The sequence below is a fragment of the Artibeus jamaicensis genome, unplaced genomic scaffold (genome assembly GCF_021234435.1).
Source record: "Artibeus jamaicensis isolate MK-2021 breed Jamaican fruit bat unplaced genomic scaffold, CSHL_Jam_final scaffold_833, whole genome shotgun sequence".
In the NCBI taxonomy this organism is placed as follows: Eukaryota; Metazoa; Chordata; class Mammalia; order Chiroptera; family Phyllostomidae; genus Artibeus; species Artibeus jamaicensis.
Genome location: NW_026522056.1, coordinates 21,957,074 through 21,977,066, shown reverse-complemented (window position 1 = coordinate 21,977,066; position 19,993 = coordinate 21,957,074). Strand labels below are relative to the sequence as shown.

Here is a 19,993-nt window from a genome sequence, read left to right as displayed (position 1 = left end):
GAGGCACCGGCCTGCGAACGTCCCCAAGTCGGCCCCAGCCCAAGCCGTCTTGTGCTATAAATACAGCGTCCCACATGCTGCAGAGACATGATGTTCCCACTGCTTGCTGGGACAGATAACATGAATTTGCCCTTTAAACGTCCCAGGCTGAAGGCACAGCCCCCGGCCCACCCCTGCCTCCCGGAAGCGCCTTCGCCCCCTTTGCCCTCTGCAGAGGAGGGGGACGACCCGGGGGTGTCCGAGCACCTGCCCAGCCAATGCGCACTGCGCGCACGGCTCCGGGGTCCCTCCTCCTCTCGCGAGAGGCCGGGCGGGGAATATAAGGAGGGATGCGGGGCGAGACAGGCGGCCCCTTCGCGCTGCGCAGGGACGGAGACGGGGTGGCGGTGCCTGGCCGGGCGGAGGCGAGAGCGAGAGCGCGGCTCCCAGAGGCTGTGTGCGCCCGGCTGTCATCATGGGTGATCAGGCTTTGAGCTTTGTGAAGGATTTCCTGGCGGGCGGCATCGCCGCTGCCGTCTCCAAGACCGCGGTCGCCCCCATCGAGAGGGTCAAACTGCTGCTGCAGGTGAGCTCGGAGCTCGGTGCGGGTGCGGCCAGCGGCGCGGACCGGCTGGGTGCACCAGGCGCTGCCAAGCGCACTGGCGAGAGGGGACCGGCGGACCAGCCGCCGCAAATCTGCGCTAGGCCACAGGCCCGGCGGTCGGCCTACTCAAAGGGGAAGGTGCCCTCTGCGCAGACAGGTCCAGCGTCAGTAGCAGATTCCTGGTGTCGGGTGGCGCACAGCGGCCGGGCGTCTATATATGGAAACCCACCCCGAGTGGGTTACAGCCAGCCAGATCCTGTGCCTGGGACAACGCTGGCACGCCACCGAGGCCTCGTAGGTCAGCCTCACCTTTCCACTTTCAGTGCTCCTTGGACCTTTTCACCTGCACCCACCTTTTAGAATAAGAGCCTCAAATTATTACAGAACTTGCTCACTGTGTCTCATGCATTCTGCTGAGGCTGACGTGTGTATATTTTCATTCATTTTCCTATAACCTCTAAGATAGGTATTATCTCCTCTAATTTTGCAGATGAAGAAACAGATTTGAGAGATTAAGAAACAATTTTTGGAAGAAACTCGGCCTTCCTTACTCACCCTTCCCCCAAGTCTTTCCCACTCCATCCTAGTTTCTGAATGGCTTTATCATCATCATCGTCCCATCTGTCCTTTTCCTCCCCGTTTGTCCAAAAGGCCTGGGCCCCTCAGTGAGCCGCTTCGGTTTGGGAGTGAAAATGATCAGTGACCAGAAAAGCCCCAGCAAGTCGCTCACAACAGCAACACGCCCCTCAATACTTGGCGACTTGGATAAGCTGCCTGACAGTGTCCAGGCCCTGGGGCCTAGGGGATCTGTCCTCCTTCTGCCAGAACACCTACCAGTGTCTGGTCAGATCAGTGTCAGAGATCAGTGTCTCCGGCCACCGGAGTGAGGTGCAGGAGTCCTCGGCTCCTGTCTGTTCCCTGCCCGTCCTGCCTGTAGAATCAGGACCCTCGCCCTGTGGGGCAGGGTCTTCCATCACTGCTGTGTCCCTGTGAGCCCCTGGCATAGTTCTGGCACCTCCGGAAAACTCAGTCCGTAAATGCCTCTCGTCACACAATTAAATCATATTTTCCATGTATTGGGGGCAGAACATTTTCTCTCATATTGAAGCAAAATTGGGTACTTTTGGCTTGTCATCCGAGTAGCTAACATGTTTATTTACAATATTCAGTTTCCCCATACGTTTTTCAAAAAGGGAATTCTGAGAAGTGCACGTTCTTTTTCTCCTGCCCTTTTCCCCTCCTCCCTCTGTCCTGCTCCCCCTAACGCCCCACCCCTCCCCGTGCCCCTCCCCCGTCCCCCACAGGTCCAGCATGCCAGCAAACAGATCAGCGCGGAGAAGCAGTACAAAGGGATCATTGACTGCGTGGTGAGGATCCCCAAGGAGCAGGGCTTTCTCTCCTTCTGGAGAGGTAACCTGGCCAATGTGATCCGTTACTTCCCCACCCAAGCTCTCAACTTCGCCTTCAAGGACAAGTACAAGCAGATCTTCCTGGGGGGCGTGGACCGGCATAAGCAGTTCTGGCGCTACTTTGCCGGTAACCTGGCTTCCGGTGGGGCAGCTGGGGCCACCTCCCTCTGCTTTGTCTACCCGCTGGACTTTGCTAGGACCAGGTTGGCTGCCGACGTGGGCAAGGGTGCCTCCCAGCGTGAGTTCAGTGGTCTGGGCGACTGTCTCACCAAGATCTTCAAGTCTGATGGCCTTAGGGGTCTCTACCAGGGTTTCAGCGTCTCTGTTCAGGGCATCATTATCTACAGAGCTGCCTACTTTGGAGTCTACGATACTGCCAAGGGTAAGAGAGGGCTGGGGGGGGGTTCGGGGGGCGGCCTGGGGAGGAGGAGGCTGTGCAGAGAGGATCCTGGGGGATCTATGTCACTGACAAAGGGCTTTATAGTTACCAATCTTGTCTTTTCCTGGTCTCTGGGCTACACGGAGGCTGTGCTCGAGGCAGCGGCGTGGTGTGGCTGTAGAGAAAGAGGATCGCCTTGTCCTCTGCTGAAACAGACTCTGGCTTCGAGTCATTCAGAGGAAGAAGGGGCAGACTAGCTGCCTCGAGGCTCTTCCAGTGACTGAGTGAGAGATAACACTTGAACATGCTCTGTACGCCGGGCAGAGCTGACTTCCCGAGATCTAGCGGGGGCAGCCACCAACGCGTGGTTGTTGGCTGCCTGGCTCTTTGGAAGACACCCCACAATGGGCAGATGCTTCTGGAAGGGGCGGCGTGGAGGTGGAGGCTCTGTAGCCTCCTCCCCACCCCCGCCTGCCTTTCGCGGAGCTGCCGAGAGGAATGAGAGGCCTAACTTCCTCGCCGTTTGGCTTCTCGGCTCTGCCCACAGGGATGCTGCCCGACCCCAAGAACGTGCACATCATCGTCAGCTGGATGATCGCCCAGAGCGTGACGGCGGTGGCGGGGCTGGTGTCCTACCCCTTCGACACTGTCCGCCGTAGGATGATGATGCAGTCTGGCCGGAAAGGGGGTAAGCCCGGCACCTACGGGTGCATTTACTCTGCCCGAGGACACCGACACCGCTCCCGGTCCAACCTGGTCTTACTGTTAGAAGTACGTGCTAAAAACTTAGGAGAGTCTCAGCTACGTCCTTAGAGAATATTGTCACACCGGTAAGAACGCCACAAACGGGATACTCATAGGTGGACATAACTGGGTATCCAGCATGGTGGAGGCCTTATGCCCTTTTCCCCTTAGATCCTGGTGAGAAGTAGGGGGAAAGAATTGAAGAAATTGTTGGTTTATTTAAAAATAATCCTTCTCTTACCTAGTTACTACAAGCAGGGAAGAGTGATTTAGCTGGATGAGAGATGGCTGAAGCAGTCTGTTGTGATAGAAAAGGCATTGGCTGCCACGGGTCGAAACACACGAAATTGGCATTTTTAAAGTCAGAAAGTCAAGTGTCTGTTTCCTGTGGTTCGACCGCACATTCGTAGCTCTTTTCACTGCGTGAGCCGGGGCTGGCGTAATCAGAGGCAAGGCCTCAGTCTTCTCATCCGTGAAAGGGCACCCCACAGTGCACCACTGCTGGTCCACGCTGCTCCCTCCCTGCTTTACCATTCGGGGGGTCTGTAAATTAGCTGTTAACTGCCACAGTTCTTGAGCTGAAGGAGAAGGAACGATAAGCGAGCCTGCCCAACCGCTCTGCAGGGGAGGGGATTTCTCGGTGGCTGTTGCAGAGCTGGGACTCGTTGCTCGAGTGACTTACTGATAGCACTGCGTGCTGAGGCCTCTCGGAGGCACAGCCGCTTTCCTCTAGCATGACCGGGGCGCCCCCTGCCGTTTGTTTCCACAGCGGACATCATGTACACGGGGACCTTGGACTGCTGGAGGAAGATTGCCAAAGACGAGGGAGCCAACGCCTTCTTCAAAGGGGCCTGGTCCAATGTACTGAGAGGCATGGGCGGCGCTTTTGTGTTGGTGTTGTACGATGAGATCAAAAAGTACGTCTAATGGAATTAAAACAAGTTCATTGGTTCCAGACCCGGTGTGTGGTTTAATAGACTCTTCCTAGGGGAAGTACAGAGAAAGATCTGAGATAAGACCAGACTGAAAGGAAGACCTCGGGGGGGAAAAAAAGAAAAGAGCTTCACTGAGTGTTGGTTAAACCACGAATGTATTTTGTATTTATTTTACATTTAAATTCCCACAGAAAATATAATGTGTCATCCTTGTATAATTAACTGAAGAACTGATAATAAAATGACTGAATGTGAAACCAATAAAGACCACTTATTGCATGTTCTCTGTTGAATTCTCACTCACTGCCGTGTGAAGACACATAAATCCCCATGTTCTAGCATGACTCTCACATGCCAGTGGCCCAGCTTCCCAATGTCAGATATCATACCGTGTCTCATGCAAGTACCTACAGTGCTTAAGTTCCGGCTTCCAAACTTGAACGGGTTATACACCCTCTTAGCTCATTCCCATGTTGCTATAGGCTGAGAAATGCTGGCCCAGGTCACAGCTTCCATAATCTCACTGTATTCTGGGCACCTTCATTGTCTTCAGGAATTCCTCGCTTCCCCTGAAAGCTTTAAATCACAGTTTCAGGAGTATTGCATGAATAGGAAGTGCTTTGTATCAGCACCACTGAAGAACTGTGAGACTTAGGATTTTATGACAAGTGGACACTATGCACTGAGAACCACTTAGCGAGAATCTCCTGATAGGTTCTGTGCGAGATGCAGAAAGACAGGGACCTGTCCTCAAAGAAGCTTCAGTGGGGCCCTGGCGGGGCAGCTAGAACCGCTGGAGCATCGTCCTGATGCTCCAAGTTTGTGGGCTTGATCCCCGACCAGGGCATCTACAAGAACCACCGAACGCTGGCACAAACAAATGGAACAACAAATCAATGTTTCTCTCTCTCCCTCAATGAACTTTTTAAAAAGAAGCTTAAATGGACAGAGGAGCAGGAGCGAAATGGCATTGTTAAATAATGTCATATTTCATGTACTGAATCTTGGTTAAGTAGAGGAGGGGGCTGAAAGGTGGGAAGTGGGAGAAGGGGGACCTTCAAGGAAGGTGCCTAGATTTAGAGACACGGCTCTGGAAAGCACCTGCTAGTGTGAACACCCACACGCAGAGCACGAATCTGCTAGCATTCTTTTCTGTAACAATTGAGCGTGACCCAGTGGAAAAAGTCAGTTTTGGGTTTGACTCATAAATGTGTGAGCAAGAGGAAAATAATTATAATTCCGAGTGGGAAAGGAGGCACTTGGGTCCAGAAGACCGGACGGTTCATAGGGTCCTGGCTTGTTGAGTGACCAGCAGGAAACGAGTCCCTCCACCTGGAGTGAAGCCCGGGAGGCAGGCAGGCGTCTCGCTTCTCCTGACAGGTGGTTTGAGGGGTGTGGTGCCCCTGCACCTCCTCCTCCTTCCCCAGCTCTCCCGCCTGCTCAGCCCTGCATCCCCAGTAAGAAACTGGCTGGCCTGTTTCACCACAATAACGAAGGGCAATGCTTTCCCAGACCCCCCAAAATTGTGGTGAATATAGGGAAGTGCTCGGCTTTCCTGCCATAAGTGATCAAAGAAAATGAAAAATGTACACAAAAGGAAAGCCCTGACACCCAGCCCAGCCTAGCAGAGATCTTAGAGAAAATGGGGCTGCCTCATTGATGGCCGCCCAAACACATTCAGGTTCAAGATCAACACATTTATTTCACTGTTAAGACCTAAGAATTATTTTAAAAAACAAAGCGTATTTGTGGTTTATGAAGGACCTCTACATCCGCAGCCCAGGTAATACAAACCAATGCACCCTCTGAAGACAACTGGAAAAGGGGTTCGAACTGTTTGGAATGAAAACCTGCCTTAAGGCACCGGACAGCTAACAAGGCACGGGAAGTGATGGCGCCGAGATTTGGAAGAAGACACCCCAAAAGTGAGTCGGACATCACCCCCCATCTGATATTCTCCCCCATGAGGTGCCTGCAAGTCGTGGAAAATTTGGCTGAAGGACTAAGGAACTGGCCAGTTGGAAAGCCTCTTAGGGAGAGAGGAACAAAACCCAAACAAGGGAATCCTCAGCCTGCCAAGGAAGCGGGGAGCCTCAGTAACCCTGTTTTCCCTGGGACCCCCAGGCTGCCATCCTGGCGGTGAGGGTGAACTGGAAACAGATGGGCTTGCTGTCACGGACACCAGCCTTTGGGTCACCCCAATTTGAGATGGGGGCACCCCTGTGGCCTGCCAGGGGCAGAAGTCTGGGAGGAACCATCACCCAGAGGAGGGGTGGACACACCTTCTCCCTGAGGGACGAGGCTGTCGATATTTTAGGCTCGGTTGGCCAGATGGTCGTTTATGCAGCAAAGCTCCCAGACAAATGAGCAAGAGTGAATTTCATGTAATATTTACACGTCACAGAACATTTTTTTAATCTTAAAACTCATTTGAAAAAGTAAAAGCCACTTAAACAGGCACAGAGCTGCCAAGTTTGGCCCACGGGCTGCCCCTTGCTGCCCTTGATCTGTTAGAGCTTCACGTTTTTCCTGATACTTTTCATGTAAACCAAAACCGCAAATACAACTTTAAAACATCCAACTGAAAATACGAAGGCGGCCTTACTTTAAAAGTGGCAATCACAATGGAAGCCCGAAGGTATTTTGAACTTAATAAAAATACCATGCCTTCAAAATGTGTAAGAAACGGCTAAAACTCTGCTAAGAATTTACAGCCTTCAATGCATCTATTAGAAAGAAGGCTGAAAATCAGTGAACTATACTTGCATTTCAAGAAGTCAGAGAAATGACAGCAAACTAAACCCAAAGACTGGAAGTAAATAACTAAGGCAACAGAATTAGTGGGAAGGGGACAATCGGCAGTACCAAGAGGACTGCAGGTCAAAGTGTGAGAGGCAAAATTCCTAGAACGTAGTGGGGCTATCTTCATGCCCTCAGGTAAATGAAAATTTCATAACATCTACCATTTAACAAAAGTACTAACCATGAAAGAAAAGACTGGTAAAGTGGACTAAATAAAACTCAAAATTTCTGTTCAGAGAGCCCATCCAGAGTGAAAAAGGCAAGCCAGACTAGGGGGAAATATTTTTATTGTACTGTAACTCTCACCAGAATTGCAGTGTGTTTAGAGTATATAACTGCTCCTACAAATCTGCAAGAAAAAGACATTTAACCAATAGAAAAACAGGCAAGAAAAAAACCCCCACCCTTGAAAAGGTACTTCCCAATGTCCAATAAACAAGAAAAAGTGTTCGACCAGATGTAAGTAGTGCAATTACAAAATCACAATGTACCATTCCACACCCACCACAAAGGTTGAACTTGAAAATGACCGACACCACATACTGCGAGGACATGGAACCAAGGAACACGCACACTTGTGTGAGAGAGGAACCTGGCACGCACTTTGGACAATTCCAGCTTTATCCACTAAATAGGTAGGTTTTCTGACCCAGCAACTCCACTCCTACGAATATAACCAATGAAAGTTCATGCCCAAGTACTCGGGCCACACCTCCGAAGGTCTTCGTGTCATTAACTGTAATAGTTAAAACCTGGAAACCACCTCAACTGACCATAAACCACCAAGTGAACCAATAAATCATAGTACAGCCAGACTACTCCGAAATGAGAAGGAATTCCAGCTACGAGACAACATGGAAACATCTCACAGACATCAGTAGGTCCAGCAAAAGCAGCCAGGCATAAAGGAACATAATTCCATTCATAGGGTGTTAAAAAAACCCAGACCAAATGACACTGCAGCGTAAAACTGAGGATGGCAGTTACCTTTCGGCAGACAGAGAGGGGTAATGGCTGGTGGGGAGCCGCCGGGATCTGGCGTTCTAGTGGGGTCGCGGCATTCCAGCTGGGACCCAGGTGTTGGCTTTGGGCCATTCCATGGGTTGTACGTTTATGCCTGGTGCCCTCTTCTGTATTTCTGTAACACCTAGACCACCACCAACAAAAAAGTAAGAGATGTCATGTTCTCATGGACACTCACCTCAAGGGCCATGTCCTTCTCATAGTCTCCAGAAGGGACTTTAAAATGAAAACTTCTCAATGGGTTTTTCTAGTTAGTATATATAACTACATGGGGAAGCAGATGTATTTACTTATGGTTCTGTGTATTTTTTAATCAAATGTAAAGATTCTCCATGAAATGAAAACAAGGCACCCTCCAAACCCGAAGACCTCCTACCATCCCCACACGTGAAACACGGTTGTGGAGACTGTCACTGTGAGGCACATGCTGTGTATTCAGAACCGGAGTTTTTAATCATCCTTTGGCAAATATCCAAATTCTCTTACTATCTTATAACAGCAATACGAAATTAGGTTCATAGGAAAAAAGCCCTCATTAAGTTACTGTAAAATGAAGTGTTAGTTCCTAAATTGATGCCTGAACAGCAAGTTTTAAAATGAGTACTTATCACTCACAACACATGCGAAATGTTGATGCAGGTAACAGATACTTTTAGAAGACACTCCTTTAATATGTAACACAGTGTCCACTGTAGCACTGCAACAATTTTACAGAAATCAGATAACTTGTTTTGGAACAGGATTTTAAGCAAACTCTTTAAAAACTCTACAAATAGCTGGCACCCTCCTTCCCTCTTCATCTTCACCAATTCTTAGTCTTGCGTGGCACGTAAAGACTATTACCATAAATTTTCAGTGGGAACAAGACCATGTATTTGAGAGAGAAACGTAGTCTCAAAACTCAGTTATCTTTCTTTTATTTCTGTTTTTATTATGCCAAGCTAGTTCTTGATGACTAAAACACATTACAGCGGACTGAAAAATTTTAAAAGCATAGTGATTTTTCAGTTTCTTGATGACCTTCATTCATGGAGGTAAGAGTGGTCATTAGCATTAAGCACATTTTCTAGGATGTTACACAGTCATTTATAGGTAAAGACTTTGGCATTTACGATGTCAAACATTTGTGAATTTAATTATCAAAATACAGTAAATTAAACTTGTGTCTCCAACATAATGTGGGTCATAATACTTTCCATGGTGTGTAGTGTTTGAGTCTGGAGAAGAGAAGCACACGGTCAAATCCATGACAACGACCTCCTTTTAAAGTTGTCTAGGTACACAGTTTGGACATTTGGGTTAACAGGTTGAAAAAGAACTGAGTTACACTATAATTATAAGCAAACCAGAAAAATTTTACTTGGAGTAGTAGTTAAGAAGGTAGCTTTTTATGGAGAGTGACAAAAGCTCGAGATGATAGCTATCCCTTAGCAAACATTTTTAATAGTTGAAAATCTTTCACAAATCTTATCAAAAAGGAGGCAACACTAACACATGACACACAGGAAAATCATTCTCAATAAGAATCTTGCCTAATAATTTAGACTTTGGAATTAGTGTCATTTCTACCTGCAGAAGTAAATCTCCCAAGTATATACAGTGAGGTACAAGTAAACCAAATACAAAGTCATGCCAGATGATCCTTCGCTTTTCATGTTTTTGACAGTGAGGACAGTATAACTGTGAGTCCTTCCTAAAAGTGCCCCTTAAACCACAACTTCAAAGTCCCTGGACTCATGGGAGAGAACATCGCACTAGGCAATTACTAACCTTCTACCTATACTTACATAAGTAACCCTGGCAATGGAAGTGTAAATTCTGCTTTGAGGAAATGAATAGTACTCTTCCCAACTTTTTCTTCAAGCTGAATTCCCGTTAGTAATACTTACATGCTCCTCCCATCAAAAGCAGTAAAAACGAAAGGCATTACATTTGTGTCTAAAGTCAAAGTACAGCTTTACCCATGAAATTATGTGTGGTCCCTGACACTCAGCAAGGGTCATATGCAATGTTGAGAGAACATTGTTCTAAATGCCATTAATAAACATTAAAAATTTTGACATATATTTTCCCTAATAACTTAAAATAAATTTTAAAATATTGGCTAATCACTACTAGACAGATGTTCAAATGCTGAGTTTTAAGTTCAGCATTATCTTATTTCCCCGTAACGACAGGTTATACAAACATTAAAAGTACAATAAGTTAAAATAAAATCTTGCATCAGTGTAACTAAAGCTTACACATAAAGCGGACACTAACATATGAAAAAACCTGTTCGCCAGAACAGAGCATCACATAACAAGGAGCCAACTTTGGGGTGGAAGAGGAAGCAGCGTGCCCCCCGGCGGGCTGTGTTCACGGGGGTCCGCCCGTCCCACTATTCCCACACTCCACACGCCCGCCCTGAACACAGTCTGCGGACCAACACAGACTCAGTCCGAGAAATTCTGAAATGATGTCAGTAAGATGCAGTTTGGCCTTCTGCATGCATACGTGCTACGGAGCCCGATTAAACCCAGAAAATGCAAATCTTACTGCAGCTACAGAGAAAAAATTTGTATTAAAAAAGAAAGGTTTGGCATTGAACATGGAAACTTTCTGATACACTCTAAGGACACAGTAAAACGGCCAGTGTGAAAACCAGTAAAAAAAATCTAATTTCAAAAGTCAACTACATTATACCTTCCTACTCCAGTAAGATTCTGAAGACTTTAAAATGGGTGTAGCGAAAACAGCATCCCAGGACTCAGCCTGTGGGCCCCAACCAAGAAACAAGAAAATGTGCAGACATTTAAAGTGGCCCCGACAATATGTGATTTTCCCCCTTTACCGTTTATGTGGTAGTTTTCGTTTCCAGCTCTTAAAAACACTTGCTGAAATTTCTAAAGCTGTGAGACAATACGTTTCTTTCTTAACTTCGATAAACACTTAATACAATACAATGAACACTAAATATAATACAACTTGCTAACAGTATTAAAGTACTTCTGATACAACATAGGGTGGACTTCTCGGCTCTTCAAACTGGTGGTGCTGTTTTGCTGATTCAAAACATATTTGTTTTTGCTTATGATGATCTGTTTCCTTGTACAAACTATTCACAACACAGACTGTAGCACGAAGGCCTACCTTGCTTCTCAGAACCATTAATAGTACTCCATCTGCATGTACAAAACCACGAAAGAGAAGCTTCTGAATGGAACTTCCTAAAATACTCAGTCTGAAATGGTTCGGAACAGCTGATCAAACTTTAAGACCCAACTCAGCACAGTCACGCAGAGGCAGTAGCTGTCTCCGGAGAATCGTTGAGGATTGGTTGCCCCAGTAAATTAGCTCCGCCAATGAAAACAAATTGCAACATTGGCTTCATTAATAAGAAAGTGTTACAGTCAAGCTGAGTCATAGCACCTAAATCCTGAAGCAAACAGAAAAAAAAGAAAAGCCAAATTTAGGAGTTATGCTTATGGCTTGGAGCTCCTAAGAAATGAAAATAAAATAAAACAAGACGCATGCAGCGAACCCCAGGGTCCAATGCGCGAGACACCGTCGTCACAGCGCCTCTGCCAGGGACATGGCGCACACTCTGCACTAAACACACGCACGTCTCCTCCGGATACATTCTCGTAGGAGACGCTGGTTTTACACTCAATTGTTTCTGGAAAACAATTTTGTATTGAGTTACAGTAAATTACAACCCGCTGTTGTACAACTTAAAATTCCTAAAACAGTTATTACAGATGCTTACACAGAGAACTGCACAATACACAAGGGCAATTCAGGAAGAATTAGATGAACAACGTGTAAAGTAAAAAGTTTTTATAACCAAGCTGCACGAACATTAGGGGGCTTAGGTCTCAGCAACAGGCCGCGGGACGTGTCCAGAGCGGCGCCCTCGCTCTTACAGCTGAGGCCGCTGGTGGCGCTGGATGTTCTGGAGGCTCCTCCTGAGAACACAAAAAGTGAGAAATTGTTCCGGATTACTTAAGCTAACTCCATACATTGTCATCAGATAAACTTCCTAATATTAAGTCCAAACTAAATTTTTCTTCCCCGTCTCACGTGTGTTTCTAATCCAACAGAATTTTCAACCAGAAATGCACTTAAGAATTCTCTGTGTCTCTGTGGAGCTTAAAAAATAAAATAGCAAATACTCCCAGATTCAATACTGGGGGGTTGTGATTCAACAGATTTGGGGTAGGAATAAGTGCATTAAAAAGCTTATCATATGATTCAGGTGAAAAAAAAACCACTTTTATACACCTGTTTATACATTTATTCAGGAAAATACATTTATTTTTATACATTTATACATTTATTCAAAAAACGTACCACATTCAGGACCTACAACCACGCGTGAGTTACTGGAACGGAACCCCACCTTGGTCACTGGGTGAGGAAGTGACGCTGGGAGCATGAGTGTGTGGAACTGCTGGTCCCTGACTGTTTAGGACTCGCGTGAGCGCTAGGAAGTTGTGGCGTGCTACGTGGCTCCCACTTCCTCTCCTGCTGGCTTCTTCTGTCCCTAGTCTGGGACGCGCTTCGGTACCGAAGTCTGTGCTCCTACTTCCTTCTGGCCTGGCCCTCCGTGTTCCGTGCACCCTGGCACTGAGTGGCCCCTCCTTGCTATGTCCTCTGGCACACGCCACTAATGATTGGGACGTGTCGCTGATCACATAGCAAGCATCAGGAGGGATCACACCTGATGACTCTACTGATGGCTGAGTTGTGTTTTCGTTCCTCAGTGAGGAAGACAAAGCACACACAAGAGCTGAAGATGTCAGTAATTCTTAACTGGCGAGGGAAAATGTTCCAGCAATTTTTAAACAGCACATCTATTCACTTCTTCCTTTAATAAATACTGAATATCTTTATTCAATATATTTAACAAATATACTGAAGTTACTAAAAGTCTCTCTTCCATTATCTATGAACACTACTAATATTTTCAATTGTTTTTCTCCTGGTTTCCTTCCTATGCTGCCATTCCCTGCTGTAAATGAAACCTAAAATCAAGTGAACTAACACAAATAAAACAAAGCAGGCCAGTTTAAAATCACAAAATGCATTCCACAAGTCAGCACTTTAAAGTTCTGTCATAAGGACAGAAGCTGTATTTTTTGAAAAGGATGAAAACAGGTACAGAAATCATTTCGAAAGCGCTTACTCAGGGGGCTATACTGGCCCGGCGTGGCCCGGACCCGCCTCAAGGACGGCGCCGCGCTGAGGTAGCCCATGTTGCGGTGGTAGTCCAGCAGCTGCTCCGAGCGCTCCATGCCCACCGTCGGTTTCACAGCTTCCAGCCTCTTCAGTAAAGCCTTCGTTCAAAGAGAATCCATTTGAAAGTCAATGTCAGATAAACAGCAATGTTCTCCCAAGAGGAAAACTATCTTTAGAGCCTGAATCTCATGACATTAAAAAGGCTTTAAATTCAAATCGTTGTTGACATACCATGTGAACAAATATTTCAAATAACACACCTTCAGGAAAACCCACGGGCCGGGACCTGCTCTACAGCTAATAACCAAAACCGCCAGTTTTCACAAAGGTTTCACAACAGATTGCAGGCACACCTCTTTCATATCAGGTCACAATTTTAGAAAAGGTGCTGTAAGTGGAAATACATTAAACCTGCCTTTCTCATAGAAATGACACATGGGAGTAACAATGCTAAGAGCCCAGAAATGACCCTAAACTTACTGCAACTGCTACGAACCCTCTCGCTGATCACACGGCAGTGCTGGCTGCGGGGTGACCGCGACACTGAGCAAAGGCCAGTGGGCAGGGCTCCCCCCCCCTCGCTTCTGCCAGCCCCACTATGCTTTCTGATGGTCTGTTTTACATACCGGAGATTCTGCACAGAATTCAGTTTGGAAAGTAAGTTTTTGCTGTTAAGTTTGAAACTAAACTATTATAGAATATAAAGCATACATAAATCAACTAGCCAAGGCAACATAATATAGCATAACGTGGTATTTTAATAAGATTCAGTTGGAGTCTAACATATAATATTTCTTTTTTAAAAAATTTATTTAATCTTTAGAAGGGAAGGAGAGAAATATCAATGTATGGTTGCTTCTGGTGCATCCCTTGCTGGGAACTGGCCTGCAACCCCAGGCATGTGCCCTGACGGGGAATCGAACCGCGATCGTCTGGTTCACAGGCCCACACTCAATCCACTGAGCTATGCCAGCCAGGGCATAATATTTCTAATTTTATTTTCTTTATTCACAAATCAGAAGGTGAAAGAGTTTCTTTCGTTTGCTTTTCCTCAGGCATCACTGAAAAAGGAATAGTATTTAGGTAGACCAGTGGATTGGGGAATTCATCCATGGTTGTATTTTATTATTTTCTTTACTGATTTAAACTTTCTCTGTAGCACACTGAACTTTGTCTGAAAAAAGAATTGTGTTCTGTATCATGATTCACAACAAAGTATCAGCCTCAGCTGTTCTATCACAGGACAAGTTTCCCTCTGCACAATATTTTTTCTCTTTTCTTTTAAGTTTTCTTTATATTGTGGTAAAATACACGTAACGCGAAATGGCCACTTGAACCATTTTCAAGCACAGTACTTGGTGGCACTTAGTATGCACACACTGCGCGCACACCACAGTGCCCCATCACGCCACACGTTTTCAGGGCTTTTTTTCCACCCAGCGTTCTGCTCTCAGCATTTTCACCCCCTCCCTTCTATTCTGAGGCTCCATTATCAGTGTTCTGAGCAACCACGAGAAGGAAAGGATGGTGGGAGAGTCAAAATTTTCAGGGGGAGAACTGTCTGCAGAAGGGAGAGAAGAAGGGTGTTAAGAAATAAACGGAGGTGGGGACAGAGGGCAGAGGAGCCAAACGCACGGAGGAGGCAGCACCGTGAGAATGCAGCCTGCCAGCTATCCTTTCTGCGTGAATGCCCCCACCCCGCCAAGGCCAGGAGAGCTGGCTCCTCAGGAAGCCTGGCCCACTGGTGCTGGTGGCTCCCCGCTGAGCTGAGAGCTTCCATCTGTCAAGTCCATGGTCTTTCCATCACGACACTGTCTTTCTTTGTAGAGAGAAGATGTACAATTTAGGTGACGAAACCTCCTAAGATCGTATCTTCTTTCTCTACAGTTTGTAACTGCGAGGAAATATAAGAAAAATATAAAATACACCCTATCGTGTAATTTATAATTTAGTTGGGAAGGTAGTACCACTGCATGTCTAAGACACTTATAGCTTAGAAGTTTCTGAGTAAGAAACTTCCACGTGTCACATCATCAGTGTATTTCACTGGGTGGAGCATCGTTTACTGTTTTACCTAATTATCCTATTCACCACCCACTGAGCTCTCCAGAGTGGAAGGCATGGGAAAGAGACTTGATACTTTCAGTTACCTACTAATTGTGTTTTGTTTGCTGGTGGAAGTCTCAATATTTTTAAAGTAAACTTCTAAGTTCCTAAATTAAGTTTTTTGGTTAGATGCATATTTTTCTTTAAATTTTAAGAAAACTGCAATGCTCATTCATTAGATGTAAACATAAACATCACCGAAATCAATTTTGAAATAAGTTGACAATAAGGCAGAAAGTACTCCCCTTCTGTAGCCCTGACATGTCATTGGTCGAGTCTGCGTGCAAACTCAGGGAGTGAACACGCCCAGGCTCAGCTGCCCGAGCCCCTCGGGGCAACACTGCCCTGTGTCGGTCTGGGGCCCTGCTTCCGTAAGCTGAGCAAAGGCTAAATGACCAACTGCACATAGAAATCGCTTTTGCTTGTAGAAACAATATCAAAACTATGAAGTGCTGATTACAGTTCAAACCCTAAAATCAAAAGCATATATATTTCTACCCTGGCTGGTGCGGCTCAGCTGGTTGGAGCATCAGCCCATAACCGACGGGTATGATTCCAGTCCGGGCGCAGACAACCGACCCCGGGTCCCAGCACCTGAGGGAGGCAACCGATCGATGTCTCTCTCTCATCGGTATTTCTGTCTCTCCCTTCGGCTGTCTTCAAAAGGAATGAAAAAAATGCCCTTGGGTGCGGATAAAAAAAAGTATATACATTTCAGTTCAGTCACCAATTTACAACTCCTGGAGAAAACTTAAAAATGATAGTTCAAAATGTTAGAAACACGTATAACAGAGGGGTAAAAATTGTAAGTTATTTAGTCAGAAAGATTTGGGTTTAAATCCTGGCTTTGCCATTGACTGTGTAACCTTGATCAAAAATAACTTAATAGGGATACTGACAATAAACCGCAAACAGTTTGGGGTGATGGGTGAGACAGTGCCGATGCAGTGCTCAGAACGGGGCCTGGCATACTGTAATCACTCAATATTCATGCTGTCATTAACACTGCTTTGTATGTTTTCTAGTTGTTTAACATGTAACAGTGTATCTTCCCAGCTAAGTTATAAACTACATGACAGGGCAGTATTTTTAAGTATATATTTTTATATTCCTTTCAGTATCTTATCTAGCTCACAATTAAATGTTTGTTTAATGAACTGAAAAATGGTAAAAATGGTTACTTATATTTCAATTTATGGTGTATAAAATCTTAGAACTGCTAGATTCTAATAATGAATCTCAAAATAATTTGTCTAAATTTTTTTTTTTTTATCTTGGAAGTATCATTTCTGGGGGGAAAGAAAAACAGCCCAGCCTAAATCCTGTCTTCGGAGGCAGAAAGGTTAAAACCAGTGAATGAATAAACAACGTGTTCGTTCGTGGTCACTTCGAGATCTCTGCAGTTCTCTACACGGAAGAACCGCTTCGCTGCTTCCGAAGTGATAAAGCGAAGACCCTAAAGGACATTAGAGAGTAGTAAGTGCCCCATAGTCAGGGGAAACCGGGACTGTTCTCCCTTATTTTCTGCAGCTGGAGTCACACTTAGTTATCAGTAGATTTATTTCTTTTATAGAAGGAGACATCAGACAATAAAGCAGAGAAGTAGCAGACTGAATGAACCATAAATTAAGTTCTGAGAACAAAGGTGCTGATTATTCAACAGACTAACACGCACCCTAGCTATGAGGTCTGCGATAAATTTTTGTCTTTGTGACAATGTATCACTCCTCCTTTTAATAGTGTCCCTATTGTAAGAGCTCTAAAATTACTCCTCTAGACCAGCAAAGAACAGAAGAAAAAGAGAACTTATTTTTCACTTAATGTCTTTAAGGACAGTCTATATTTCTAAATTTATATATGCATTACTTTTATTGGAATGCAGGATCTCCTGAGTGGAGAGACTGTGGTCTACTTTACTGTCTACTCGTTTGTATTTCTCTGGACTTCAAACTGAAATAAATGAACTATTTGAGCTCTAGGCTCCAATCCTGGTATGTTCCTGCAGCAAAGCTACTTGTTCCCTAATCTTGCTTCAGTTACTCCCCCACCCCTTCTTTCACAGCTAAGGAAACCGACATATAATTAAAAGAATGAAATAACCTCATTTCTATTAGAGAGTAAAGTGAAATTATAAACTAATTATCTTACTGACTCCCTCTCCTCTGCTAAGATTATTCTTGTGCTCTTTTATAAGAAAATCTGGCTTAACGAGAATATGTCAAAATTCATCAATTAAAAAATGGCTCCCTTGTTGAGATTAATAAAGTTCTAATATAAGTGAGTCTATATGTGGCAAGTGCGCCCTCTACTGGATGAAGTTACTTTTTCTTTATTATTCCTCTGATTTACTTCCCTTGGTAATGAGAGAGGAAAAAAAGGTGGTGAAACTAATGAAGAAGAAATCAAAATTCACTGAAATACAGATTAACAGCATGCTTTTAACCCTGAAGCTTAGGACTTAACCGTACACCGTATCCTCACCGCACAGTCGTGCTTCTGTCTGGCAGTGACTGCATCGGGCTCAGCAGCACCGGGACTGCCAGCCCTCAAACGTGCGAGTCCTGCACCAGAACTGCCTGGCTCATCCTGCACCAGAACTGCCTGGCTCATCCTGACCGTCAGCAGTCGACTGGTCTCTATCACTGGAGATGGAGCAAATAAAAGATGATAAAGTAACGGCCTTGACTGTGCAGTACGCCTGACGCAGAAGTAACTATAAAAGTGTGCGTGTGTGTGCACATGTGTTTTCACTGCGAAGAGCCTAGCAAGCAGCTTTCCAAGTGCATCAGCTCACAGTGAAGTATGTCAGAGCCAGCGTGGCTCTACACAGGGTTTGACAGGTGGCTGGTTGTACGATAAAAATGCAAAAATCATGTTTACAAAAGTAAGCTGTTAGAAAATGTAATGAAAAAATTGCATGCAGAACAGAATAAAAATAGGTGGTTGTGAAGCAAGTTACCTTACTAAGGCAGAGTATATGAAATCTTTGAATAAATGAGAAGACATCATATTTCTGATAGGGAGGTAAAAAATTTATCAATTATTTTTGCTCTGAATTTGTGTGCTAAGGATCTAATTTTAGTTTAAGACACTGCCTGGGTTTAGAATTTCGGGTCAGCCACTTACTAGCTATGAGCTTGGGCTGATTAACCCTCTTGGTCTCAGTTATTTCATTTGTAAGGTATGGATAGAAATAGCACCTAGCTGAGAAAATTAGTCAGGATTCAATAAGCTAATATTTGGAAGACACTAAGGATAATGCCGGGAATTTAGTAAGAGCTCAGTAAACATCAGCAATTATTATGAACTGAAGTTCATGAAGCAAGTGATATGCATGAGTGTTTAATGTGAACATCTGACCAGTCCCCATATACACCCCTTAGAACATCAAAGTATAACCATGTTTCTCAACAATCGATGTCTTTCATAAATTGAAGTAGCAAACCACCGAATTTGACCTCTATTAAAATGTTATTTATCCTTTGAAATAAGTGACGTATAAATTATTTTGGCTTTCAGGGACACGATACAGTGAAACAGGTTTGGCTAGTGACTGAAGACTTTACGGAAGATATACACATCTCACACGTGGACACCATTTCCTGCAGTCTGCACTAATTTAGCAGATCTAGTCAGAGAGATAATGGAGCTTTCAGTATTTTCATTTAATGTTCCCTTAAAATAGTTTTCTGGGAAAAAACCCTACATACCGTACCTTACAGGCTTAGAGCTCATCACGCATTTCCTGCAAAGGTGCATCTAAATCCACCTTTATATAATTAAAGTTGAAGCTTGGGCTGTTTTGGGATTTCTGGTAAGTGGGACTTAAAATCAATACAAGCGCATTTTCTCTGATAACTAAAAAATTTCAGTTACTTACCAAATTTTCTCTTTCAATCCTCTGTTGTTCCCTCTGTCGGTTGATGGCACTGTGATATAACTTAGGGGGATGACTAGTCGATCTTCTGGGAGTCATATTTTTGCTTCCTGGCTTTTCAGCCTGTCTCGACAGTTCTTTCAAAAGCCTCTGGTTTTCCCGATCAATCTGCCTCACCTCCTCTCTCGTGAACGAGTAGTTTCTCCCAGGTGCTACTGAAGGCTGCTGGTCGAAGTGACGTTTCTGCGGACCCTTTTTATCCAATTCCAGGAAAGCTAGAGAAATGAACAGAAGGAAAAATAGCTAAGAAAGCAGCACAGAAATATGATGGTGCCAGCTTTAACTCTTAAAAAGGAAAGCTACACTAACCCATGAAAAGGTATGAATAAAATAGTATTAATTGCATCCAGACTACAATTGTGTAGACAAAATCCAGAGGCAACTTAGTGTTTTATGCTTACTGGGTTCTCTGGGACTAACAGCTATACACAAAACAATGGAAACTTTTAAATAAGGAATGTACATGATGCTGGTTCTAAGGTAGGTATGACTTATGGGAAATGCCTCAGTCGTGTTAATTTTATGTTTCCCTAAGGCAGCTTCCTAGTTCGGGAGGTCAGAAACCACTGGTTGAGTACTTTAGTACGATACTTAATTCGGACAGCATTTGTTCATCGGAGGGCACACTCTAAAACAAAATGCCCTCAGCAATGACTGACGGGAACAACGGCTAGAAAATGGCAAAAAAAAAAGCTCAGAGTATTCTGCAACTTTCAACTTCATCTGAAAATATTTTCCTGCAAAAGATTGATGATATTAATATTGGCATTAAAACAAATGCTTCTGTAAAAGTCAAACATTTCATTCCTGACTAAACATTAGCCAACATGAGTACACTGTATGAAAAGTTTTTAA

The 19,993-nt window shown here is 44.7% G+C and overlaps 2 protein-coding genes across 4 annotated transcripts in view; one reads left to right on the top strand and one right to left on the bottom strand.

The window, feature by feature from the left end:
- Window positions 1-336: 336 nt before the first annotated feature.
- SLC25A4 (solute carrier family 25 member 4) lies at window positions 337-4,329 on the top strand. Its single transcript, XM_037128901.2, has 4 exons — window positions 337-565; window positions 1,888-2,374; window positions 2,919-3,059; window positions 3,885-4,329. Exons 1-4 carry the CDS (start codon window positions 455-457, stop codon window positions 4,040-4,042), a joined length of 897 nt encoding a protein of 298 aa, XP_036984796.1. The 5' UTR covers window positions 337-454; the 3' UTR covers window positions 4,043-4,329.
- Window positions 4,330-8,288: 3,959 nt separating this feature from the next.
- CFAP97 (cilia and flagella associated protein 97) overlaps window positions 8,289-19,993 on the bottom strand; it is a 28,922-nt gene continuing 17,217 nt past the window's right edge. For all 3 annotated transcript variants that reach the window (XM_037128858.2, XM_037128859.2, XM_037128860.2), the window contains exons 3-5: window positions 19,082-19,353; window positions 13,043-13,193; window positions 8,289-11,822 (exon numbers count right to left, since the gene is read on the bottom strand). In XM_037128858.2, coding sequence (XP_036984753.2) covers window positions 11,695-11,822; window positions 13,043-13,193; window positions 19,082-19,353 — 551 coding nt within the window. In that variant the 3' untranslated portion in view covers window positions 8,289-11,694. The remainder of the gene's footprint in view (window positions 11,823-13,042; window positions 13,194-19,081; window positions 19,354-19,993) is intronic.

What these genes read in the sequence shown, in the direction of transcription:
- SLC25A4 (XM_037128901.2), top strand. Translation starts at nt 455, where the DNA reads ATGGGTGATCAGGCTTTGAGCTTTGTGAAGGATTTCCTGGCGGGCGGC. An exon ending in GGGTCAAACTGCTGCTGCAG is followed by an intron (nt 566 to 1,887) that starts GTGAGCTCGGAG and finishes CGTCCCCCACAG; the next exon opens with GTCCAGCATGCCAGCAAACA. An exon ending in AGTCTACGATACTGCCAAGG is followed by an intron (nt 2,375 to 2,918) that starts GTAAGAGAGGGC and finishes CTCTGCCCACAG; the next exon opens with GGATGCTGCCCGACCCCAAG.